This window comes from Scyliorhinus canicula, chromosome 5 (assembly GCF_902713615.1).
Source record: "Scyliorhinus canicula chromosome 5, sScyCan1.1, whole genome shotgun sequence".
Taxonomy (NCBI): Eukaryota; Metazoa; Chordata; class Chondrichthyes; order Carcharhiniformes; family Scyliorhinidae; genus Scyliorhinus; species Scyliorhinus canicula.
The window spans coordinates 20,267,796-20,295,655 of record NC_052150.1 but is presented as its reverse complement, the minus strand read 5'-3'; the positions used below and the strand labels follow the sequence as shown (position 1 = coordinate 20,295,655).

Below are 27,860 nucleotides of genomic sequence, written 5' to 3'. Positions count from 1 at the left end.
GCAGCTAACTCACAGCAACCTCAATTGGCAGATCGGATAGACATGCATAGAACATACAGTGCAGAAGGAGGCCATTCGGCCCATCAAGTCTGCACTGACCCACTTAAACCCTCACTTCCACCCTATCCCCGTAGCCCAATAACTCCACCTAACCTTTTTGGACACTAAGGGCAATTTATCATGGTCAATCCACCTAACCTGCACGTATTTGGACCGTGGGAGGAATCTGGGGCACCCGGAGGAAACCCACACAGACACGGGGAGAATGTGCAGACTCCACACAGATAGTGACCCAAGCCGGAATCGAACCTGGGACCCTAGTGCTGTGAAATCACAGTGCTATCCTTTTGTGCTACCGTGCTGCCTATGAACAAGAAGTAAAATTCTGCTACTCAGAATAACTTCAGAGGCAAACAGCCTTTGAGAACCCGCAGTTTTAGCCCTTTATACAAGAACTCCAATTGCAATGCCGAGCTAGTTGGCTTACACCAGGATAGCATTGCGTGACATACAAAGGCCCTCAGTAACCCGTGTGTTACAGAAAATGCACATGTAGACTTTGGACGAGGACATGACTGTGCTGAGTTGCGATAGCTCTCCGCAGTGGAATTGTCTGTCCGCTCTTGCAGCTGAGGTTCATGCATGAAGGGCAGCCGCATTGATAGAGCATCAGTTAAAACTTCTAGAATTGTAACCCAGCATGAATCAATATCTTTTAGAAGATGAGGAAATTGGAGAGAACAGAATTTAAAAAAAAAACATCCAACATCCTTAAAATGGGAGATAAATCCAGAACTCAGATTCCGACAAGTGTTCATATGCACATTTATTAGTAAGAGGCTCATAATTTAGAAAACAACGAATCTCATTATTTTCTAAATTTCTCCATATTTAACATGGGGATCACAGTTTGAAGTGCTCTAGAGCAGTGCTTCTCAAAGTGTGGTACGCGTACCGGTGCCGGTACGCGAGCCATCGTCTGCCGGTACGTGGAGGGTTTCCAGAAAAGAAACACTTTCACACTTGCGCCAAGGTGAGCGCTGAGCTGGAGCTGGGGCGTTCCAAGGTTCCGTCCTCGTGCTGGGCGGGGCGGGGGTTGCGTCGCGTCCTCGGGCCGTGCTGGGGGGGGGGGGGTTGCGTCCTCGGGCCATGCTGGGGGCTGGGGGGGAGGGGGGGTTGCGTCCTCGGGCCGTGCTGGGGGGGGGGGGGGGGGGGTTGCGTCCTCGGTCCGTGCTGGGGTGGGGAGTTGCGTCCACGGGCCGTGCTGGGTGCTGGGGGGGGTGGGTGCGTCCTCGGGCCGTGCTTGGGGGGGGGGGGGGGTTGCGTCCTCGGGCCGTGCTGGGTGCTGGGGGGGGTGGGTTGCGTCCTCGGGCCGTGCTTGGGGGGGGGGGGGGGGGGGAGGGTTTTGCATCCTCGGGCCGTGCTGGGGGGGGGGGGGGGTTGCATCCTCGGGCCGTGCTAGGGGAGGGGTTGCGTCCTCGGGCCGTGCTGGGGGGGGGGAGGGGGTTGCGTCCACGGGCCGTGCTTGGGGGGGGGGGGAATTATATTACATTATATTATATTATTGCAAATATATCCATTATATTTGCAATAATATAATATAATGTAATATAATTGCCCCTGCAATAAGATATATCTCAAAAAAAATTCTGGGGGTTCACATCCCACCCCCCGAACCCCCGGCTGCATTGGCTTGTTTCGCTCACCGGTCCCTGGCACATTGAAAAAAAAAACTGCCAGTACGCCACATCTGATAGTTTGAGAAGCACTGCTCTAGAGCTTGATATTTGAAACGGGCAGCTTTAACAAAAAAACAATTGAGCAACTATAGCTTCTATTTCTTTGGTTATGTCTGAACATTCGTTTGCTTGGCAAGTTGTATGGTATATCTCTGACTTGGTCCAGGCACTTCTTTCACTCTTTAGTTCCCATTCAAGTAAACTTCAACTCATAATTCAATGCACACAGATACATCACAGTACTTGCCATATGGTGAGCGAGGGTAGAAAGGGGTAGTCTCCTTCTGTGGAATTTCCTGTACTTTGCCAAACAGCTCACTGGTGGAGGCTTGATAGAACTTCACTGTATTTACAAGGCCACAGGTTTTAACGGCATCCAGAAGTCTCAGAGTGCCAACACCATCAACATCTGCAGTATACTCTGCCAGGTCAAAGGAGATCTAAAGGAAATACAAAAATAAAGACTTACTCACGGACAGCAGAGAGATATTCTGTCAAAGAAGTCTTTGTTACAAGGGATAAGGACCTTCTTTTACAAGATAATCTGACAATTTTGGATTAAGAAAAATCTACTGATCAGTTGAAAAGAGCGGCAATAAAATCAAAGGTGCATCAGTTAAATTGTATAAAATAATCCTTTAACGTCAGTGGTAGTAGCACCCTTGCTTGAGTCAAAAGGTTATAGTTTCCCAAGCCCTTTCCAAAATGTAAGTGCATGAGCTAAGACTGGTACTCGAGGCATCAACTTCCAGCTGAGATGTTAAACCGAGACCCCATTTGTCATTTCAGGTGGATGTGTACGTCACTATTTGGTAAAGAGCAAAGGGGTTTTTCCAATGTCCTGCCAACATTTAGGGGCTGGTTTAGCGCAGTGGGCTAAACAGCTGGCTTGTAATGCAGAACAAGGCCAGCAGTGCGGGTTCAATTCCCCTACCGGCCTCCCCGAACAGGCGCCGGAATGTGGCGACTAGGGGCTTTTTACATTATTCACTTCAATGAAGCCTACTTGTGACAATAAGGGATTAATATAATATTAATATAATTTATCCCTCAACAACCACTATCAAAAACAAACTGATTACTTATCTCACTGGTGTTTGTACAAGTTGGGTTGCTACAAAATTTTGGTGAAACATTTCAAAAGTAATTCAGTGGTTGTGAAGTGTGTTGTCGTGTCCTGAGCACGATGTAAAGGCAACTTGTTTCTTTGAAAACAAGTAATATATTCACATATATTATTATATGTGAATGTACCGATCCATAATCAACAACGTATATTTATCCATGCATTTACCGTGGTAAAAGTCCCACAAATTCCCTCCTAAATTTAACATATATTGACAAGAGTGACAAATAAAACCAAAGTTTAATATTATTTTAAAAGCCAAGCTTAACCTTCAGGTCCGTAATGAACCATGGTGAAACTTGCTCTTTTGGAAAATAGTCTGCAATTTCCACAAACTGCAAAATATATCTCATCAGCATCACGTTGTAATTGTTCATAATGACAAATGTCTCCCATTTGGGGATAGGAAGGAGGAGGAGGCAGTAAATAGACTAATCAGAAAGGAAACCCACATAGATGCAGAAGGATTCCTGGTTCATCCTCATGGGCCTCGTACTGACTGGCTACAGATCACTCCAGACACAGGAGGAGGAGTGGGAGCATCTCTGCCGGCTCAGCTTGAGAACGGAGGGGGCAGGGTCTGTTTCCAGCTCGGGTGGAGGTCACCTCATGCAAAAGGTAGCCACCGCAAGGAATTCTCGACCGGAGGGATTTCCTGGATTGGTTTGATTGCCTAGGTGGCGGAATCAGAAAAGAATTTCCCAAGATTTTGTTTTCCTGAAATGGGCTTGTTTTTTTTGTCAGTTCCTTTTGCTTCCCCCAGGTGGTCTCATGATTTTTAGAGTATGGCAGAGAGAGAGCATATTGGATTGGATTTGTTTAGTGTCACGTGTACCAAGTGCACTGAATAGTATTTTCCTGCGTGCAGCTGAACCTGATCATTTAGTACATGAAAAGAAAATACGTAATAGGGCAACACAAGGAAAACATATTGTCATACAGTTGACATTGTGATTGTGTGGAAAGGGCTCAATGGCCCATGGAGACTTATTCTGTCCGTTGTTGTTTGAATTCGTTTATTCAGAAAATCTCAGTATTTTGCATTCACTACACACCCAAAAATCGAATTAAGAATAATGCATGGGAGGAACGTAAAGAAGAGTAAAATCTATTAAAAATAGCTCAAACGTCAATTCGTTGTAGCTTTTATAGTGTACTTACCTTTGCTGATAGATAGCCCTAATCACAATCAACATCTTCATTATTTTAACAAGTAGACAATATAGATATGCAATCGACTCGTTTGGTTTATTTTAATATCCATTTAACTTTTATGAATTTGGATTCCTCATTTTAAATGCATTAATATGTCAACCTAATCCCCTAGTACTCACTTTTGTTGAGAGCTAAATTTACTGCTCCAGTCTAAGTCCTCCATTAAGTCTATAACGACAGACATAGAATTTACAATCCACTATCTATTTGGCTAAACCATTTGTCCTCAAGCTAGATAACTTTTTTTGGTCTCAAACAGGGTATTCAATCTTAATTCTTTTTTAGGAAGTGGCTCACACACCAATGAGCTTCACCACCACGTTCATGTATCAGCAGTCAGCAAATGGCTTGCAGGGGTTAGCACCTATTCTCTCTGTCTACCCATACTTTTATTAGACTTCATTAGTGGAAGTACAGATCGTCAGATAAGGGAATGAAATGGAGCGCTGTGAGAGATAAAACTGCACATGAGAATCAGATTGTCCATAAAACTATGTCAGAAAAGTACACCCTCCTCATCATTTCCCCTTATCTCTCAACCATTCATTATTAATTTGATGGAGTGGGGGAGCTGTCAAGACTCTATGGCACTAGCTGTTTATCTTTCATTACAATCTTCAACCTACTGTTCACAATTTCTGCAGTTCTGAAATGACACAAAAGCTACCAGTCAGGCCTTTATGGCTTTGCATCGAAGATCACAGGCTGCTGGAATACATACTGACCAAAGGTATGGGTTGCGAAAGGACAAATGAACCTTCCAGTTGGAAATGTTGTGATTTTTATGATTAGTGACACTATTGTAACTTTAAAGTTTGCCAAGAGGTAAAATTCAAGCTGTGTCCAAAGCTTTTAACTAAAATCAAAAGCATAGTCACTTGAGAACAGCAGTGCTGAGATGTAAATGGATATCCAATTCATGTTTCTTTATATGCATCATGGGAGTTGAAGACTCAGTGTAAAATGTGGGAGGTGAACAACTCTGGCTTTCTAACATTCGTTTCATCTTATTCCCAGAGAAAAAAAAACGAACAAACACAATGTCAATAAAAAAAATTAATTGCGTGTTAACGTAACCATTTCAGCATTTGACTACAGAGAACTACTTTTTAAACACCACATCAGAATTGTGTTTGCCATGCAAATCAAGGCGAATATTACACCTTAATTAACACGTCATCTATCTTTCTCAGTTGGAATAAGCCCCACCAACTACTAGCAAAGACCAATTACAACAATCTGAACATCTTTCATGTTTACTAACAACTGATGTGGTATGTGACATGGTGCCAGGCCTGATAAATGTGTTCATGTACAATCCCAATGAACACTCTTTTAGCATAGCCAGTAACCTGTTTAATTGAATAGGTTCATGAATGAATCAAATAGGATTAAATGAATTAAAATGGGATGAAGACAATGGAATGTTATGCAAAACAAATGCAAATTAGTGTAGTACGGGGGGGGGGGGGGGGGGGGGGGGGGGGGGGGGGGGGGGGGGGGGGGGGGGGAATAAACCTCAAGGTTGTTAATGCATAAGTTCCAACAAAAATCAAAATAAACTGATTAAAGCACACACAGATTTAAATCTATTAAAAATGTTTGCACTAATTGGCTTTAATAGTAGCAGCAGTCTGCCATTTAAACATACATTGGAATTGACAAATATGATAGCATTCAATTGCATCACTGTTCGTGCTGATCATTTAAATTTTGGTTGGTTGCCTAGATTTTATAGCTGCATAATCTCTTCACCTTTTGTTTTATTGGGTAAAGTGGGATCATTCAACACAGTCAGCAGGCAAGTTGTAGGCCGCTTCCCAGAAATATCTCTCTTTCTGGGAGGATAGTGGGCCTACATTCATCTTTCACTCCCCGTACCATCATGGATTGATAAGGTTGAGAGCCTTTAATTTATGGCATTCACATCAGTCAGTGCAGCTCTCTCCCGAGGCAAACTTTAGCCGGCACTCCACTGAGTAACTTAGAACAACCCTTTAAAGAGGCACACATAGACATGCTATGTCTGAGGCTGGCCCCCATCCTTATTCCACCCAGACACTGCAGAAAGTCAGAAACAAGCATCTATCAGATACTCCTCAATACAAGGCACTACCTGCAGTGCCTCTTTCCCAAAAGCTCTGAATGTGTCACCAATGCTACTGCCCCAACTCTGCGCTGATGTTGCTGCCTGCCACGCACCTACTTGAATTGGCCCAATGTTTACACAGAAACAATAAATAAATTGAGCATTCAACGGGCGCAATTTAACTAAATGGGAACAAAGTCTCATGGCGGTTAGTCTCGTGTTTCTTGGCACTGCGAGAAACACAAAGCTATAAAACGCGACTCGCTTTTGATAAGGAGCCTTAACGGGGAACACACGGCCAAGGTCGCATATAGCCCTGTTTTGTACATTGAGGAGCTCCGCTCTCCAGATCTCTTTTTTTTTAATCAAACAATTTTATTGAGGTATTTTTCGACATTGTAAACAGTTACAGGTAACAACAAAAAAAAGGCAAAAATGTGCAAACATCAACGCAAAATCAATACTTCAATCTAACTATACTGCACAATCCCGCTCCTCTCCCATCGACACTACCCGCCTATTTATCCCTCCTACTCTACACTGATCTCCCCCCTCCCCCTCCCCAGCTGACGTTCACTCTCCCGCGAAGAAGTCAATGAATGGTTGCCACCTTCAGGCGAACCCCTGTGCAGATCCCCTCAAAGTGAACTTAATTTTTTCCATACCCAGAAAACTTGACATGTCCGAAAGCCATAGCTCGGTCTTCGGGGGTTTTGAGTCCCTCCATGCCAGCAGTGTTCGTCACCGGGCTATCAGGGAAGCAAAGGCCAGAACATCGGCCTCTTTCTCGTCCTGGACTCCCGGGTCTTCCGAAACCCCAAAAATTGCCACCCCTGGACTCATCACCACCCTTGTTTTTAGCACCCGGGACATGATCCCCGCAAATCCCTCCCAGTACCCCCTAAGCTTAGGACATGCCCAAAACATGTGAACGTGGTTTGCTGGTCCTCCCCCGCATCTAGCGCACTTATCTTCTACCCCAAAGAATTTGCTCATCCGAGCTACCGTCATGTGGGCCCGGTGAACGACCTTAAATTGAATCAGGCCGAGCCTGGCACATGTTGCAGTTGAGTTTACCCTACTCAGGGCTTCTGCCCACAGCCCGTCCTCCATCTCCCCGCTAAGCTCCCCCTCCCATTTGAGTTTCAGTTCCTCCGTCTGGGACTCTTCCTCCTTCATGAGCACCCTATAAATATCTGAGACTCTACCCTCTCCTCCTTCTCCTCTAGAGACTATTCTGTCTTGGATCCCTATTGGCGGGAGGCTTGGGAAGGATGGGACCTGTCTGCGGGCAAAGTCCCGCATCTGTAAGTACCTGAAATCATTTCCCCTTAGCAAGCCCCTCAAACTCACAAAGCTCCCCTCCAGGAACATATCGCCCACCCTCCTCACCCCCGCCCACCGCCATGTTCGAAACCCCCATCCATGTCCCCGGCGGCAAATCGATGGTTATCACATATTGGAGCCCAGACAGATGCACCCATCTCCCCTACATGCCTCCGCCACTGGCCCCAGATCCGCAGGGCCGCCCCCACTACCAGGCTGGTGGAGTACCTGGCTGGCGACAACGGTAGGGGAGCCATGACCAGGGCTGCCAAACTGGTGCCCCTGCACGAAGCCGCCTCCACCCGCTCCCAGATAGACCCCGTACCCACCATCCACTTCCTTATCATGGCTATGTTAGCCGCCCAGTAGTAGTTGATCAGACTCGGCAATGCCAGCCCTCCCTCTCTGCGGTTCCTCTCCAACATCGCCTTCTTCACCCGCGGGGATTTTCCCGCCCAGACAAAGCTCATGATGATTTTGCCAGTCCTTTTGAAGGACTGTGGGATAAAGATCGGGAGGCACTGGACGATGAACAGGAATCTAGGGAGGATTGTCATCTTTATAGTCTGCACCCTCCCCGCCAGAGACAGCGGGAGTGCATCCCATCTCCGAAACTCCCTCTTCATTTGTTCCACCACCCTGGTGAAATTCAACTTGTGCAACTTGCCCCAGTCTCGTGCCACCTGGATCCCCAAGTACCGGAAACTTTCCTCAACCAGCCTAAATGGCAGCTCCTTCAGTCTATTCTCCTGGCCCCTTGCCTGCACCACAAACATCTCACTCTTGGCCATATTTAATTTGTACCCTGAAAACCGGCCGAACTTCCTCAGTGTTTCCAGTATATTTTCCATCCCGGCCAGTGGGTCCGACACGTACAGGAGCAGGTCGTCCGCATAGAGAGAGACTCTATGTTCCACCCTGCCCCTGGTCAATCCCTTCCATCCATTTGCAGCTCTCAACGCAATCGCCAACGGCTCTATGGCCAGCGCAAACAGCAACGGGGAGAGTGGGCATCCTGTCTGGTCCCACGATGTAGTCTAAAATAATCGACACTACCCTGTTCGTCCTAACGCTAGCTTTTGGGGCCTGGTACAATAACCTGACCCAATTCACCAGTCCCTCCCCGAACCCAAACCGTCCGAGCACCTCCCACAGATAGCCCCACTCCACCCGATCGAAGGCCTTCTCAGCGTCCATCGCCACCACTACCTCCACCTCCGTGCCCGTCAGGGGCATCATAATCACATTAAGCAATCTTCTCAAGTTAGCTGTCAGCTGCCTGCCTTTCACAAACCCTGTCTGATCGTCCCCAATCACCTCTGGTACGCAGTCCTCCATTGTAATCGTCAGGACCTTTGCCAGGAGCTTGGCATCCACATTGATCAGGGAGATTGGCCTGTATGACCCGCAGGATTCCGGGTCCTTGTCCTGCTTCAGTATCAGCGAGATGGTGGCTTGCGACATCGGCGGCGCCAGGGTCCCTCTGTCCCTTGCCTCATTAAAAACCCTCGTCAAGACCGGTCCCACTAACTCCGAAAACGTCTTGTAAAACTCTACTGGGTATCCATCCGGCCTCGGGGCTTTCCCCGACTGCATGGCCTTTAGGCCCCCCCAGTACCTCCTCCACTCTAATCGGGGCCCCCAGCCCGTCCACTAGTCCCCCGCCTACTTTTGGGAATGTTAGCCCGTCCAGGAACTTTTTCATCTCCTCCGGCTCTTCCGGGGGTTCTGAAGTATACAGCCTACTATAGAAGTCCCGGAATACCTTATTCAGTCCTGCCGGGTCCGCCACTCCGCTCCCCTCCCGATCAATCACTCTACTTATTTCCCTTACCGCCTCCCTCTTCCTGCGTGCTGCACTAGCAATCTGCTGGCCTTCTCCCCATGCTCACACACCACTCCCCTCGCCTTCCTAAGCTGTTCCACTGCTCTACTTGTGTATAGCGCCCCTAGTTCCACCTGTAATCTCCGTCTCTCCCTGAGTAGGTCCTCCCCGGGGACCCCGCATGCTCCTCGTCTAACCGGTGGATCTCCTTAACCAGTCTATCCATTTCTGCTCTGTCCATCCTATCCCTGTGAGCCCGAATGGAGATCAGCTCCCTCCTCACTACTGCCTTCAGTGCCTCCCACAGGGTCGCTGCTGAAATCTCCCCCGTATCATTCACCTGAAAGTAGTTTTGCATACACTTCCGAAGTCTCTCACATATCCCCTCCTCCGACAACAATCCTACGTCTAACCTCCATTGCGGCATTGGTAATTTGCCCCCCCCCCCCCGGACCTGCAGGTCCACCCAGTGCGGGGCATGGTCCGAGATAGTTATTGCCGAATATTCTGAATTCTTTACCTCCCCTACACAGTCCCTGCTCAAGATAAAGAAATCAATCCAAGAGTATACTTTATGAACGTGAGTAAAACGAGTAGCCCCTTCCCGTCGACTGTCTGGCTCTCCATGGGTCCACTGCCCCCATTTGCTCCATGAACCCTTTCAGCTCCCTTGCAATTGCTGGGAGTCTACCCGTTCTGGGACATGACCGGTCCAGCCCTGGGTCAAGGACCGTATTAAAGTCCCGTCCCCCCCCGATTATCAACCTACGTGAGTCCAGGTCCGGGATCTTCCCCAGCACTCTTTTGATAAAGTCCACGTCGTCCCAGTTCAGAGCATATATGTTCACCAGCACCACTCTTCTCCCCTCTATTTTGTCCCTTACCATCACAAATCTGCCCCCCCTGTCTGTGACTACGCCTTCCGCCTCAAATTGAACCCGCTTATTGATCATAATTGCTACCCCCCTGGACTTAGAATCCAAGTCCGAGTGGAAGACATGGCTAATCCAGCCCTTCCTTAGCCTAGTCTGGTCAGACACTTTCAGATGTTTCTCCTGCAACATAATTACGCCCGCCTTCAGAGCCCGCAAATGCGCGAACACACGTGCCCTTTTAACTGGCCCATTTAGTCCCCTGACATTCCAGGTGATCAGCCTGGTCAGGGGGCGGGGCGGGGCGGGGCAGGGCACCCCCCACCCCCCCCCCCCCCCCGGCCAGCCACCCCCCCCCCCCCCCCCCCCCCCCCCCCCCCCCACGCCGGTCAGCCATAACCTTTCTTGGGCCCGCCCCGGCCCGTGCGCCGCGCCATTCTTGGCTCGCCTCTTGGCCGCCTCCACCCCCGACCTCCTTTCCATTACCTACATCAGATACCTCCCTCGTCAGCGGGCTCTATTTTCCAACTCCTCTACTCTGTCTAGCAGTCTTCTCTGCCTCTCCTTCAACCCGTCGACTTCTAGCGCCGCAATCGTCTGCGCATCCGCCTGCTCCTCCACCGCCTCTCCCAGCTCCTTAACTTTTTCGTCCTGGGCATCCAGCCTCTGGTTCAGCTGATGCACTGCCTTCTGAAGTGGGTCCAAGTTATCCCGCTTCAACGACTCAAAGCTGCTTTTAATAACCTGCAGCATGTTTTCCAGCGCTTGCTGGATTGCTGGGTCCGAGGTCCGCAGGTCCGCCATCTTGGGTCCCAGGTCAGCTTCCCCTGCACCTTGTCTTTGTCCCTTCCTCTCCCGTTTCCGTTGCTTCCTGCTCTCCCGTGGTTCCATACAGCGCTGCCCGCTCCTCCATGGCCGTCCTTTCACCGCTCCACAGTCCCGCTATACCGGGGAACCAGGTCCTTAAGTCCCGCCGGAGTGAGAGCCCCCGAATGTGCGGCTCACTCGCTCATTGCCGCAACCGGAAGTCCTCCCAGATCTCTTTAATGCAGCGAGAGATCGGGATGCCATTTTTAAGTGTTAGTCTTCACCTGGAGTCCTGCCTCCAGTTCTGGGCACCATGCTTGAGGAATGATATGAAGACATTGGAGAGAGTACAGAGAATATTCACAAGAATGATTCCAGGGATAAAGAACTGTTGCAATGAAGTTAGATTGGGGAGGTAGGGACTGTTTTTCTTGGGGAAAAGGTGGCTGAGAGGAGACTTGATAGAGGTAGTCAAGATCTTGAGGGGTATGGACAGGATTAAATAGTGAGAAATTGTTCCCACTCAGGAGCGTCAAGGTCTAGAGGGCACAGATTCAAAATAATGGACAAAAGCAATAAAAATTATGTGAGGAAAAATATTTTGGGAGTTGCAGTCTGAAATGAATTTCCTGAGAAGGTGGTGGAGGCAAGTTTGATCGAGGTATTCAAAAGGGAATTGGATTGCTATCTCAAAAGAGAATGTGCAGGATTACAGGGGTAAGGCAGGTGAATGGGACTAGGTAGAATGCTGTCGCTGCCTGTCCTCGATTTGACGATGGCGTCTACTCAGGGTTGCAAGTTTCTGCCATGGGTCTTCCTTTGGCTGAACAGACCGATTCTCGAGCCACAGATCTTTGGGCACATGGGATGGGACATCACATTAGGGGATGGGATCCAAACTGCAGGACTTTCTTCCTTTCTTTTATTCTCTTCCACTGTCGTGCCCCATTGTTAAGGCATTGTGACTCAAAGCATGATGCAGCCTGATGGATGGGTTTTCACCATTTTGAATTATTGGTAGTAAGACCTTCCCAGTCATTACCGCTTCCGAGAGCCTTTGAGGAGTTTTCCTTGCCCCACCTGGAACATTGGCCATTTAAGAATAGAGAAAACAGGACTTGGCCAACAGTCAATAAGAACACAAACATTTTTTGCTTTTCAAAATTCATTAACCGAGTTACAAACTCTCACAGATCGATTCCCTTAAGTCTATTACATTTCTTCAAAATAAATCAACTCAACCACATGCCATTTAAAAAAAAAATTTAGAATATCCAATTCATTATTTCCAATTAAGTGGCAATTTAGCGTGGTCAATTCACCCAGTCTTCACATCTTTGGGTTGTGGGGGCAAAATCCACGCAAACACGGGGAGAATGTGCAAACTCCACACGGACAGTGACCCAGAGCTGGGATCGAACCTAGGACCTTGGCGCCGTGAGACAGCAGGGCTAACCCACTGCGCTACCGTGCTGCCCTTCCACACGTCATTTTTAAAAATAAATTTAGAGTACCCAATTATTTTTTTCCCCAATTAGGGAGCAATCTGGCATGGCTAATCCACCTAACCTGCACATCTTTGGGTTGTGAGGGTGAGACCCACGCAGACACGGGACTGGATCGAACCTCGGTTGTCAGCACCGTAGGCAGCAGAGCTAACCACTGAGTCACTGTGCCGCCCTTAAACGCCATTTTAATTAATAAAATTATGATCATTATCAATGGTCAGGACTATGTCGAGTACACAGAGATACATGTGTCTGAGTGCATATTTTCTTCTGCTGTGGGGGATGAAAGCTATGTTGAAGACAATATTTTAAATTTGTCACGGGTATTGTTTTGAATTGCAATATAATTCACCAGACGCTTGGCAAATAAATCAACTGCATCTTCAATTCTTTCAACAGCACCGAAGTTTAAGATTTATGCTTGGTCCGAGACACTATAGCCGCTAATGTTCACGGTGTCATTTTACATGAATACAATCAATACAGTTTGATGATAGTGTGGCTACCAGCATGTGGAACAGACATGAAACATCCAGTCCAATGTCCCAGAAAGGTTCTGCTCTTGGGATATGAGTAACACCAGCCAGATAGTAAATACTGCACTCCCCCACTCCACTAATGCTGTGAGTCGACCACAGTGGTTTAGGGCGGGAGGACATTAGTCAAACAGTTGGACTTTTACAACAAGCTGGCAATTTTCATTGCAATTTTCTGGTTCCAGCCTGAAATTTGTCAGCTCTACCGAATGTAATTTCATTGGTTTCACATGGTGGGATTTGAACTCGTTACCTGTGGGTTGCCTCAGTCTGCTCGACCGACAATTTACTGACCTGATTATGATAATCTTTCAAAAACTACAGCAATGGATCAATTCACTCCATGGTAACCCGTCTGCCAATTTCCATATGCTAAAATGAGCAGGAGGGGGGGGGAGACAGAAGTAAAGGGTCCCATTTATAGGGCACCCATCTGGATTCAAAGTGAAAGTAGAAAGCAGCCAGGCGGGAACAGGTTTTCAGAGCAGCAACATGGCAGTTCCAAGGTTCACCAAACGTCTCGCTGGAGATGGCGACAGGGGCATTCCAATCCAGAAAGACCATTTTGTCTCCGGAGAATGGCAGGCAACAAGAGGAGGTTGTGGCTGGCGGTCACCAGAGAGGTCAGCAGCCGGAGCTTAGTTAGCAGGACTCAGGCCCAGTGCAGGAAGTGCTTTAATGACCTGTTGCGTTCTCATCAAGTTCTGTTTCTGTGAAGCAAAGTGAAGCAGTCAGCCCTGAATATAATACAGGGATGAATGTGGGCAGGAGGGCCTCAAGGCCGGCAGTAGGTACACTGAAGAGATTATTGCCCATTACCAACTCTCATCTGAGAGAAGGGAGCAAAGTAATGTAAGCTAGGGAAGATAGTAAAGCAAGCCCTGGACAACTGTAATGACAGGAGCATCACTTCCCGACAATAGATCATGATGGGCAAATAGGAAGTTAAGTGACCTCCTCATCCATAGAATCCCTACAGTGCAGAAGGAGGCGGCTTGGCCCATCGAGTCTGTACCGATCCTCCGAAAGAGCACTCTACCCAGGCCCACTCCCACACCCTATCCGCGTAACCTCGCGCGCATTGACCATGGCCAATCCACCTGGGAGGAAACTGGAACACCCGGAGGAAACACTCGCAGGCACGGGGAGAACGTGCAAACTCCTCACAGACAGTCACCCAACGCTGTAATTGAACCTGGGTCCCTGGTGCTGTGAGGCAGCAGTGCTAACCACTGCTCACATTGCAGGAAAAATGAGTGCACAATCCTTGTGAGAGGAGTCATTCCTCTGGCGGTTGAGTAGCCAATCTGTTAATATTGACGCTCATGGAGAAGGAGGCTCAGGACACTGAAAGGGTTGCTGCAGAGCAGGCAGTCAGTGATGGCGAGATTAGTGTGCAGCAGAGAGAGGATGAATGTTTATTCAATGCTCCATGGACGGGCTTCAGAGCAGTTTTCAACTAAAAAGAATCAAAGAATCTTTATAGTACAAAAAGAGGCCATTCAGTCTTATGTCTCAGTTTTACCAATTTTAGGATTGAAGAAATTTAAAGGCGAAATTTGTATTTCATTCATAAACAAGTCAACTTAATTTTTATTTTTGTCTTCAACTCCCTGGAGGATGCTGAAAGGTATGAAAAAGTTTCTCACACCTTTAATGTTCACACAGATCAGCTATTGTTACAATCATTGTAACTGCCATCAACCTTTGGTAGAGTGAGGCCAGGTCCCCTCCCTCCCATAGTGCGCTGGGGCTGAGGGTGGGCGCGGGTGTCACATTGAGGGCTCCAGAGAGAGGGGTAATCCCCAGGTTTTTTAAAATAAATTTAGAGTATCCAATTATTTAGTTTCCAATTAAGGGGCAATTTAGCATGGCCAATCCACCTAACTTGCACATCTTTGGGTCGTGGGGGTGAAACCCACACAGACATGGGGAGAATGTGCAAACTCTACACTGTCAGTGACCAAGGGCCAGGATTCAAACCCAAGTCCTCAGTGCCTCAGTCCCAGTGCTAACCACTGCACCACATGCCACCCCCTTAGTCCCCAGGTTAAAGAGGTGTCTCAAGCCAGGACAGTTGGTAGGATTTTGCAAGCCCAGGCCAGATGGTGGGGGGGTGAATGTAATGCAACATGAATCCAAGGTCCCGGTTGAGGCCGTACTCATGTATGCGGAAATTGGCTATAAGTTTCTGTTTGGCAATTCTGTGTGTTGCGCGTCCTGAATGCTTATCCGGAGATCAGAGGTTGAATGTATTTGACTGCTGAAGTGTTCCCTGACTGGAAGGGAACATTCCTGCCTGGCGATTGTCGCGCGATGTCCATTCATCCGTTGTTGCAGCGTTTGCATGATCTCACCAATGTACCACGCTTCGGGACATCCTTTCCTGCAGCACATGAGGTAGACAACGTTGGCCGTGTCGCAGCAGTATGTACCGCGTACCTGGTGGGTGGTGTTCTCACGTGTAATGGTGGTACCCACGTCAATGATCTGGCACGTCTTGCAGAGATTGCCATGGCAGGGTTGTGTGGTGTCTTGGTCGCTGTTCTGAAGGCTGGGTAGTTTGCTGCAAACAATGGTTTGTTTCAGGTTGCGCTGTTGTTTGAAGGCAAGTAGTGTGGGAGTGGGATGACTTTGGCAAGATGTTCGTCTTCATCGATGACGTGTTGAAGACTGCAAAGAAGATGTCATAGTTTCTCCACTCCGGGGAAATACTGGACGATGAAGGGTGCTCTGTCGGTTGTGTCCCATGTTTATCTTCTGAGGAGGTCGGTGCAGGTTTTTGATGGGGCGTGTTGGAACTGTTGATCGATGAGTCGAGCGCCATATCCCGTTCGTATGAGGGCATCTTTCAGCGTCTGTAGATGTCGGTTACGCTCCTCCTCGTCTGAGCAGATCCTGTGTATACGGAGGTCTTGTCCACAGGGGATGGCTTCTTCAATGTGTTTAAGGTGAAAGCTAGAGAAGTGGAGCATCACGTTATCAGTGAGCTTGCGGTAAAGCGAAGTGCTGAGGTGACCGTCCTTGATGGAGATGAGGGTGCCGAAGAATGCAACCGATTCTGGAGAGTAGTCCATGGTGAGTCTGATGGTGGAAAGGAACTTATTGATGTCATTGTGTAGATGTTTCAGTGATTCTTCGCCGTGAGTCCAGAGGAGAAAAATGTGTGTAACATCGGTTGAAGGTCCTGTGCGGTGAGGAGGTCTTTTTTAAACTTGTGCATGAAGATGTTCGCATATTCAGGTGTGAATTTGGTCCCCATGGCTGCTCCATGTGTCAGAATGAAGAATGTGTTGCCAATGGTGAAGACGTTGCGATCCAAAATGAAGCGGATGAGTTGCAGAATTGCGTCTGGAGATTGGCAGTTGTCGGTGTTGAGTACTGAGGCTGTTGCAACAATGCCGTCGTCATGGGGGATGCTGGTGTAGAATGCCGAGACGTCCATTGTGACGAGGAAAGATCCTGGTTCAACTGGTCCATGGGTGCTGAGTTTCTATAAGAAGTCAGTCGTGTTGCAACAGAAGCTGGGTGTTCCTTGTACAATGGGTTTCAAGATGCCCTTGATGTCGCCAGAGAGGTTCTCACACAGGGTCCCATTGCCTGATACGATAGGCCGGCCTGGTGTGTTGGCTTTGTGTATTTTCGGGAGGCACAAATCTGGCCTGGGCATGCAAAATCCTACCAACTGTCCTGGCTCGATACAATTCACACCTCTTTAACCTGGGATTACCCCTCTCTCTGGATCTGTAAAGACTTAATTACCTGCAAATGCTCACATTCAAGCATCGTGTTGCATCTTTGACTGTGTCTATATATATGTTTCTGGAACGTAACTCTTCATTCACCTGAGGAAGGAGCAGGAGCTCCGAAAGCTAGTGATTTGAAACAAACCTGTTGGACTTTAACCTGGTGTTGTAAGACTTCTTACTGTGCTCACCCCAGTCCAACGCCGGCATCTCCACATCATCAGTATTTCCTGAGGCAGTGAAGTTCCTGGTCATGGACTGACTTCTCCATTTTCATCGCATGACCTCTACAATGTATCAGGCATTTGAACACATGAGCTCCTCCTTTGGACGTGTGGCCACCCCCATGCAGTGCCATATGCGACAGTCCACGAATGGATGCAGGAGTGTAAACAGATTGTATGATGCATTCTATATCGTTGACCGCATTGATGGCAAAGGTGTTCTCAAGCACCTGGTAAGTACAGTCGTGCACCTGGGCCATGAAAGAGATGAGGCAAGAAGTGATGATGTAGATGGTGCCACCACCCAAGAGACCCCATTTTCTGAAGTCACCTCCTTCTCCTGTCTGTCTGAGACACATGATAAGCCTCATGCCCCCATGATTGAGGCTGCCCCTGCACAACCTGTCGCTGTATCATCACACTCACACACACACACACGACGCCTTGAGACAGGGTGCCACAGATATCCCCTTGAGGAGCCTGTCTCCACATCTGCTCCAGCAAAGAGGGCAGAGAAATGGCATTCGCACCTTATAGTGAGTCAGCAAGGATTGAAGCAATGGATGATGGGGCACGCCGAGGCACTGAATACAAGCAGCAGAGGTTTAGATAAACTGGAATTTGTGAAGGAGAAGGATTAAAGAAAAGGACTGGTTCAGTCAAGCCCGGAACATCATGGAGGAAGTTGGGCGACAAGAGTTTAGGGAGGAGGTCACCAAAGGAGCTAAATCTGAGACTCACAGATGGGATGGGCCTGGTAAAGGCAATGGGGTTGATGGGGAAAACTAGAGAAAGATCATGGCTAGTGTAGCCACCTAAGATGGCCACAAATGGACACAAAATGGAAGACTGCAAAGAGTGCAGGGTAAACGGACATGTTAAAGAGCAAACAGCTTGCAGAGCCATTAAGCATTGGGACAATTGCAGAAACCGGTTTCCTGACAGCTGCAGAGATCAGGCAGCGCTGTAAATGGGAAAGCCGTTAACATAGTAATGAGGTGATACCGGGCAGTCCCAGATACAATGGATACAATTAAGTATCAAGCGATACTTTTAATAGCAGCCCAGACACGATGGAGCCAGAGAAGCCAGGACAATAAGTCCTAAGAACCGCCCCAGCGATCAAGGAACAGCCCTAGGATTGGGGGGTTCAAAACATATCGATTGGGAAGAGGCCCAATCGATCCCCAGCAGGTGAGGGAGCCCGCCCCAAGGGGCGCGGACCCCCTGGGACCTATAAAAGAGAGGTCCCGCACATGGTTCAGTCTCCTGTCTCCGGCCTCCGACTCCAGATCCCTGTCTTCTACACCAGCCGTCGAGCAGCAGCCACCAATCCGTAAGTGCCTAAACAACGACCGCTACCTAAAACCGGCATTACTTACACCCTTGCCGACTGATAGAGATCCGAAGCCTGCAGACCAGACCAGAACAAAGGCCTTGTTCCCTGACCTCGCAGTTCCTTCTTAGCTAAGTATTAGTTGTCTAGTGGTAGAAGTAAGTTTAATCTTTAGCGTGTGCATGAGTGTTATTATAATTGTGTTATAATAAACTATAATTGTTTTGGACTTACTAATTGGTGTACAGCTTTATTGCTTTGAACTTGACCTTGATACTTGTGACGGTGTCTTTACGGCAACTGGCGACTCCAGAGCTTAGAACGTGAAACAGAGCCAAGTGAGTGTTAAGCACACTCACTCAAAACGAGCAACACTGGACAAAGAGAAGAATTGGGGGACAACAGGTTTAGTATACAGGGGAGAGTGGTGGGAGAAAAGCCATTGAGGCAGTTGAACGATGGCGTCTATCTGAAGGCACAGCAATCCACAAATTCTTTGCAGGTTTTAGAGTTGGGAAAACAGAACAGGAATTTATAGAAATAGTCAATGGTCGAGGAAAGGAATTTCTTTGCTCATATTTGCTTCCAGGATAATTTTAATAGGGGCTGTTCTGACCATGGAGGACAAGGTTTTAACAGAACGTTATGTACTGAAACCACAGTTGGCAGTGAATTGCTAATTACTAGGTTCATTCAAATCGCTTCCCCTGTGATTAGCAGAAGACAAAAATGGGACCTATAAGAGCAGGGACTGTGAGGGAACGAATGAGAATGAAGATTTTGCTGAAGACTAACAGGTTGTGTGACAGTAGCAAGGCTGACACATCAATGGCGAAAAGTTAGGTAATTGAGAGTTAGAAATGTTATTGAAAGCAAGTTGGAGGAGGATGCATGCAGTCAGATGCTGAAGGTAATTCCAGAGGATGGTACGGGCGAAGAATACATGGAAGTGATTGGAGATTACTTGTGTTACTGCCCGCTGACACAAACAAAGCCAATCACAGCTTGGTAAATGGGAATAAACCCTTGGGTTCTTTATTGATGAACAACAGACTATATAAAGGATTACAAGAGAGCTGTACATGGATATGCCACCAGGGGATCAATATTGCTCCAACTGCTGTGTCGCATGTTAACTTGTGTCTCTTCCTGTGGAGATGATGTATTTTAACTATATACATAATCAGTGATGTGGTAATTAGAACATGCACATACATTAAAGCAATATTCACAACATTGTTGATTGACACCACTGGAATATCCAGGCTATGAGAAATAGTGAAGTCAAAAAGATGACTCTGAACAAGGCAGGGGCATTTAATAGAGGTGGGGGGGGGGGGGGGGGGGGGGGGGAGAGGAAAACTGATAGTCGGTGAATTGAGAGGGAAGCAAAATACTTCACAACGGAAAGTATTTTGGACAAGGTACCTAAAATGCATTTTAAAATTTATTTATTTAAATTTAAAGTGCCCAATTCTGTTTTTTCCCAATTACGGGGCAAATCAGCGTGGCCAATCCACCTACGCTGCACATCTTTGGGTTGTGGGGGTGAGACCCACGCAGACATGGGGAGAATGGGCAAACTCCACACAGAGCCGGGATTGAACCCCGGTCCTCGGCGCCGTGAGGCAGCAGTGCTAACCACTGCACCACCACATGAAATGCAATTTAAATCAGAAAAATAATGTAAAATTATGTTAAGAATGTAAAACATAAAGTAGTCATCCCAGTTTGTGACCACACTGTTAAAGAGTTTTAAAAATCCAGGCTCAAGGGGCCAAATGGCCTATTCCCAATTTGTATGTTTGCATAGTTGCATTTCTGACTAAAAAGGGAATCAAAGGTTATCAGGGCTGGGCGGGAATGTGGAGCTGAGGCCAGATCAGATCAGCCATGGTGATGATTATTGGATGGTGGAGCAGATTCAAGGGGCCGAATGGTCTACTTTTTGAAAAAGTTTGTACGCTTGTTTGTCATTAGCACCAGTAGAGTTGCTTTACAATTACTCGCTCAAAAACAGCTTCTCTGGAGACTGCAAGAGCCTCTCATTTCGATTCTGCAGAACCAACACTGCCATTTAGTTTGGGAGGGGGGGGAGACTGGGGGTCATGGATAGTGACGACTGGCTATTTTTAGCTACACTCTGATCATAATCTATGCCTTTGTTCTGCAACTTGTTTCTGTAATTATTTGGTCAATTATGCAATCTCCAACTGCAATTATTTTGTTAATCTCCACTACTTACAAAAATCAGCAGCGGCTAGTAAACATTCTCAATAGAAATCCCTCAGGATCACACCATCTATAACGAATGTGTAATGTTACGAAAGAACCGTGAAGTTCCTTCTGCAGATCTATGAAGCAAAAGGTCTTCATTTAAGACCTAACAAATATGGGCATATACACGGATAAGAACTGTAATTCTGCACGCACCTGAATTTAACACTCATTCAAATCAATTTAGATCAACTTTTATTTTTTATTCAGATATGCTTTATAAAATGACCAGAATTTGGGTACAAAATTATTTTCCCCCCTCAGTAAATTTAAAAACCACCCCATCTCTTGGTAGCTAGCATCGGTTACTAACCTGCTCCACACAGCAAAAGCCTTTCGGCGATCAGAATGACAGAACAAATCTGAGGCTTTGAATAGGGCTGAAACCATAAAGGATCTTCTTGTCAACACTGGAGAAGCCAGCCTGCGATAGATGCGACCCAGTCTTCACTGGTGAGAAACTATTTAATGCTTTAACCTTTCAAGTATGTGAGACTGAAGTGTTCTGAAGTGGTGATGAATTAAGTAGCAAGTGCTCTTTTCAGACTATGTTGGCAAGAGCCATCTGTGTGACACTCCACAGCAATTGATGAAGCCACAATTGACTAAAAGGCAGAACACAACAGACAGGGAAAAAGGTCGCCACAGCCTTGAATTTTTGCAGCTCTGGATCCTTCCAGTTAACCACAGAAAATCTTGGGAATATTAGCCAGTGAGCTGCAAAGACCCTTATTTACCGAGTATTAGATGCTCTTTTCTAGAGTGCTCTTGACTTCATCAGCTACGTCACGACGCAAACGGAGAAGAGAAGCAGCATTATCCACTTTTACAAGCTTGCTGAATATCCTAGGGGGCATGAGTTTACACTGCTCCATTGTTCCAGGAAGTTTTGATGCAAATTTCCATTGGCAAAGTCGATACAGAAACCTAGGGCACGATCTAACGTCCATGCCATGGGGATATTTAACAGGATCTCACAAAGCGTTGCGACCTGGATCCTGCCCACAATGGGCGGGGTCTAAATTTGCATATACAAGTCTGCGGTCAGGCTCTCTCTCGAGTATGCACTTGCCGAAGTTACCAAGGTGCGGGATCTAACCCAGCGCCTCGGAGACCCCAACGAGCACTGCTTAGTACTGGCCTCCACCAACGTGGACCAGGCAGAATGGCATTGTCGGGGGGGGGGGACGGATCTCACAGGTGATTGGAGAGTCACAGGTGATCAGCCTCAGGGCAGGGTGGTACCTGGCACTGATTATGCCATCCGGATACCTTTGCACTGCCAGGGTACCAGGCTGGCAGTGCGAAGGTGCCCAGGTGGTATTTGCCTGCACCGCGATTCAGGCCCCGGTGGGGGTGTCCTTATGAGGTGGGGTGAAGGGGGCCTGATGACTGCCTCGTTGGGGCTTTAGGGGAGTCCAGAAGCCTTAGTGGGGAGTCTGGAGTTCGGGGAGTCATTTAAAAAAGGTGCCCCAACATCTTCCTGCACTGGCGAGCGGAGCTGGTTACAGCGGGAAATGGGACTAAGTCCGGTCTCGGCGGGCTGTTCGTCGCTGAGGCCCCAAAATGAAGCTGTCCCGTTTAATAGCTTCATTTTGGGGTTTGGTAAAACCCGGCTAAATTCGCTCGACACGGGCCTCTGTTTCATTTCGCTAAATCGCACCCAAAGAATCTGTAATTTGGGATATAAAAATTTAGGAACAAATATTGTAAAGGTAGCAAAACCAAGGTGAAGGCGATTAAAGTCTAAGTTTGTTATTGAAATTATAACTTTCTCTACTCTTCCAGCTAATTGGTTTCTATTAAAGTAACATTTCAGGGCAGGAAACACGGTTTTACCTTAAAACAAAATAAAAGTTCCATGCTATAAAAAGAAGCATATTGTAATAATTAATCACATTGCAATGTATTTCATGCTCTGAAGACAATGTATATACAGTTCTGTTGAGGGTAAATTAAATTATTAATCTTAATACAATTCAGACCTTGCTCGGAATTACTTCTGTTATAAATCAGCCTATTTGAATGAACATAATCACCTAACCTAGGGAAATAATTAACAAAACCATTCTCTATACTGTACCAAGTATTAGTGGTATTAAGTTTTAGAATGCATCAATAAATTGGGGAATTTGTTGATAATTCTAAGACCGTTTTTTTTTCTGTTCCCTCAGACAACCCCCTCCCACCCCTCAATGAAGTTCCGAATGGGAAGGAAGCTGAACTAAACAGTATTCCATGCAAACAGTGTAATTTCCTCGTCAAAAATGCAGTACTCGGAACATAGGAAATCTCAACAACAGGAAAAGGCTGGTTAACCCAACAAATTCATTCCTCTTTAACTTATCCTAACCCCACCTTCTCATCATATTCCTCACTCTTTCGGCAGAAACATATTTTGTCTCGGAAGCTAATTCACCCTATTTGATTCCCAAGTAATGAATTTAACGTCTTTATGTCTCTTCACACGAAATGCTCTTTTGGAAAGAACCAGAAACTGTTGTACAGTTAAAAGAAAACTAAGCAAGTCCCTTATCCCTGTTTAATGCTAGATTTACTTTGTTGAAAAGCAGCGTTCAACATATCCAAAATAGCTCTGTAATATGCTTCATGCTAAACAGCAGCAATTCAACTATGTGGTGCTGCAGTTTCTTAACCCAAAATATTGTTTGAATAAACTAATTTGCCTATTTGTAATCTGGTAGTGGTTACCAACGCAAGAAAAATTCCAAAGCAAACTGCAGCCCAGACAACCATTTTAGTACAGTAAGTTGTCAGGCTTCAAATATATTACACGTAAGGCCGTAAGAAATAGGAACAGGAGTAGGCCATTCGGCCCCTCGAGCCTGCTCCGCCATTCCATAGGAACGTGGCTGATCCTCTCTCCCACTTTCCTGCCCTTTCCCCGTAACCCTTGATTACCTCATTGATCAAGAATCTATCTATCTCAGCCTTAAATACACACAAGGGCTCTGCCCCTACAGCTCTGTGGCGAGGGAGTTCCAAAGACTCAACCCTCAGAGAAGGAATTCCTCCTCATCTCAGTTTTAAATTGGCACCCCCTTATTCTGAGACTATGCCCTCTGGTCCGAGACTCTCCCATGAAGGGAAACACCCCCTCAGCATTTACCCTGTTAAGCCCCTTAACAATCCTACATGTTTCAATGAGATCACCTCTCATTCTTCTAAATTCCTATTTCAATTTCTTTGCTAGAGTGTGTAGTTGCAGGCAGTGCTATTCAACCACTCCTCCCATTAGATTGCATTCTAACCAAATATTGTTGCAATAGACTACAGACGTAATTGATAAAAGATTTGGCGGGAATTAACCACCACTTCTTAATTAGTCTTCCTGCACTCTTTCCAAACTTGACAGTGTACCATGCCACAAACTGAAGATCTACACATGAGGTTTTACGTTTTATTTTTAAGTTGAATACTGCATATGGAACACAATGAAATTCCTCACTCCTGTACAGTACAGACACTAACTGCATGTTGTCTTCCCTCAGTTTTACCTAATCCTTGCAGTTTGCAGTCGTACAATGCAGACTTGAAATACCAATGGAATAGCAAGTTCAAAGCATCGCCTTTTCATAGTCATGGTGCAAAATTTTAATGTAATCTTAAGAGTTTAAATATTAAACAGGAATACTTTCCAAATCCATTTTGATATGGTAAGAAGTCTTACAACACCAGGTTAAAGTCCAACAGGTTTGTTTCAAACATGAGCTTTCGGAGCGCAGCTCCTTCCTCAGGTGGTTCCTACCTGCGGAAGGAGTAGTGCTCCGAAAGCTCGTGTTTGAAACAAACCTGTTGGACTTTAACCTGGTGTTGTAAGACTTCTTACTGTGCTCACCCCAGTCCAACGCCGGCATCTCCACATCATTTTGATATGGCAACAGGAAAGATAAAAATGGATATCCGAAGATCTTCTTTGAGGTCTTACTTGGCAGAAACCACACGGAATAGCTGAAATGACTTAAAGTTCCAAACACATCTCAAAATATATGCCAAACTAATTTATCCCAACAGCTATTTAAAGAATTTGTAATTTAGTAATGACAGTAGAATATGACTTTCAACTGTACAATATTCATTCATATTTCTGACGAACAAATTCATTCTTCCAGTATAATGATTAGTGTTGGGGGTCATTTCTTCCCTAGCACTTGTGCAAATAGATTCAATACATAAACAACAGTTTTCCATAAAATCAAGCCCATATTCTTTCTAAATGTAGGACTTCAACAACAGCACCACCCGGAGGCTTAAAGCAGCGACCTGTTTGTGGTGCCCTGTCATGATCCCTGTAGAGACCAACAACTTTTAAAAGGAAATTCGATTCAAACTTTCAGTTAATAGCCGAGATGATGACACAAAAGCTTTCGTGTTTTAAGACTTTTACTTTAGCAAACAAGCTAGGAACAACATTGACTAAATGCTATTTGTGTACTCAACAGATAGTTTAAACGACAGAACTTTCCCTTTTTATTTTTAATACTCAGAAAATCTCATGCCCTACGGTTATACTTCGCTCAGCCCCTTAAGTAGACATTCTGAGTAATTCTTAGCTCCCAAGGCTTTACTTCTGTTTGTTTCCTTTCCCAGCCTGGTGACGTTTAACCCCAGAACTATCTTTCACAGTGTACGATTTTCTTGCAGATTCTCTCTCCAGTGCAAGCTAGGCAAATCTTGCAGCCTTACTTCACATTCTCATGAGTTTGGTCTTTTGAATACAAGAAGCAGCTCCCGGTATACTACATTCCTGCACAGTGAAGCAGAGACAAAATCAGCTTCTGGCTGCTCACTCTTACCCAGATCCTGGCAGATGGTCTTTTGAGTTCAAAGTCCGAAGATGTGCAGGTTAGGTGGATTGGCCATGCTAAATTGCCCTTAGTGTCCAAAAAGGTTAGGTTGGGTTACTGGGCTACGGGGATAGGGTAGAGGTGTGGGCCTAGGTGGGGGGCTCTTTCCAAGGGCTGGTGCAGACTCGATGGGCTGAATGACCTCCTTCTGCACTGTAAATTCTATGATAATCTATGACATCACTGAGTAAAGCCTATAACCTCATCACACAATTATGTCCTGAGGACTCTCCCCTTCTCAAAGCCCATCTCCATGGTGATGTGAATCATATCGGCCTTGTATCCAGGTCGGAATGCCGAGTAGTTACTCTTTAGATACCAACTCTACTCTACCTTGGAAGTAAATAGGTAATTTAAAGCCTCAGGGTAGCATGGTGGTTAGCATAAATGCTTCACAGCTCCAGGGTCCCAGGTTCGATTCCCGGCTGGGTCACTGTCTGTGTGGAGTCTGCACGTCCTCCCCGTGTGCTTGGGTTTCCTCCGGGTGCTCCGGTTTCCTCCCACAGTCCAAAGATGTGCGGGTTAGGTGGATTGGCCATGCTAAATTGCCCATAGTGTCCTAATAAATGTAAGGTTAAGGGGGGGGGGTTGTTGGGTTACGGGTATAGGGTGGATATGTGGGTTTAAGTAGGGTGATCATGGCTCGGCACAACATTGAGGGCCGAAGGGCCTGTTCTGTGCTGTACTGTTCTATGTTCTATGTTCTAACTGTTTACAACACTACATTCTCAACACCTTCCTCGGAACTTGGAGACAAGCAGTCTTACCACCGTAAGCACAGATGTTTCTGCCATTGTTTCCAAGTGCGAACATCTCCTTTCCAGAAAAAAAACCTAGGCCTTCCTGTAAACTTTAACGGCCAATTTATCCAGGCCTGTTGTTGGGTAGACTTCCACATAGGTCATGTGACTCGTCTTCATTTTATCTTAAACTACAGCCAGAGGGTGGGATTTTCCACACCCCTGTGGTATATTTAATATCGGCAGAGGTACCAGCCATCGGCGGGATCTTCTGGCCCCGTCACTGTCGACGGGAATTCCCGTTCTATGTATCCCTCCCACTGCTGGGAAACCCACGATCTGTGGTAACCCTTGAAGGGACCAGAAGGTCCTGCCGGTGAGAATGACCCAAAAATTCAGCCCACGGTCTAGAAAGAAAACAATCTTTTAAACCTCAGTTGAAATAACACACAAGATGGCAAAAACAAGGCGGATCATTGTCATTGCTTATCCCTCAACTTCTATTGGCTGATAACACTCAACGTGTCCCAACCTGTCCCTGCCAGTGCTCTACGGTTTTCTAAGCTCATTTTAAAAGAAATTTCCCAATTAAGGGGGAAATTTAGCATGGCCAATTCACCTACCCTGCACATCTTTGTGTTGTGGGGGTGAGACCCAGGTAGACACAGGGAGAATGTGCAAACTCCACATGGACAGTGACCCGGGGCTGGGATCGAACCCGGGTCCTCAGCACCATGAGGCAGCAGTGCTAACCACTCTGCCACCATACCGCCCTGATTTTGTAAGTTCATGAGTCAAATTTTATTTATCTATAATCACAGAGGTACAGCATTAGTTAGAAACATCAATAACAAAAAATGAGGGGCGGGATTCTCTGTCGTGTGCCCGCCACCGCCGGCTGTGGGATTGTCCGTTCCACCAGCCCGTCAATGGGCTTTCCCATTGGGGGCATCACCACGCCGTCAGGAAATCCCCGGGCATGGGTGCGCTGCCGACGTAACAATGATTCCCGACAGCGGAGAATCCGGCCCAAGGTTTTTCAAGAATAGGAAGCTTGACAACTTTCATCTTGAGTAATGACATTTATGTGGGTCATTAGACCTAAACGTTGTAAGTATAATTCTGCGATAGATGTAGTTTACACCAGCGATATGACAAAGTAGAAACAAGATGGCTTTTTTGACGTTGCACCATAAGTACTGAAAATGGAAAGGAGATTAGTGTACAGTTTAAAACTAGTACAAAGTGTGCACTACATCAAATTTTACCCTTCAAACTATTTTGAAACACGAAAAGTAATCCAATGATGACTCAGTATTGTCAGTGTTCAGGCTCTGTTTTCATTAGCAGCATGTCTTTTCTGTTACCTCTTACCAGCACAGGATTCCTATAGTGCTACCGAGAAACTCCAAAGAAGGTGACAAGAAAGCAGCTATCAGCAGCTTGCTTTAGCCTTCTCAGGCATTTTTCTTGTGCTCTTCTACCCCCAGCTGAGTACAGCTCACTGCTTCCTCTCAAATCCAGCTGTTCCCAGTGCATTTGGCTTTAATCAGGTGCAGGGCAGGAACTCTATATCCTGCTGCCTTGTTTTAATTAGGAGGAGTCAAATTTTACAAATTGGCAGAT

At 46.6% G+C, this 27,860-nt stretch overlaps 1 protein-coding gene across 1 annotated transcript in view; it reads right to left on the bottom strand.

Moving 5' to 3' along the window:
• The window catches only part of gmds (GDP-mannose 4,6-dehydratase), a 621,977-nt gene that overhangs the window by 390,648 nt on the left and 203,469 nt on the right, over positions 1–27,860 (bottom strand). The window contains exon 5 of the mRNA XM_038796739.1: positions 1,987–2,179. Within this exon, the coding sequence (XP_038652667.1) occupies positions 1,987–2,179 (193 nt within the window). The remainder of the gene's footprint in view (positions 1–1,986; positions 2,180–27,860) is intronic.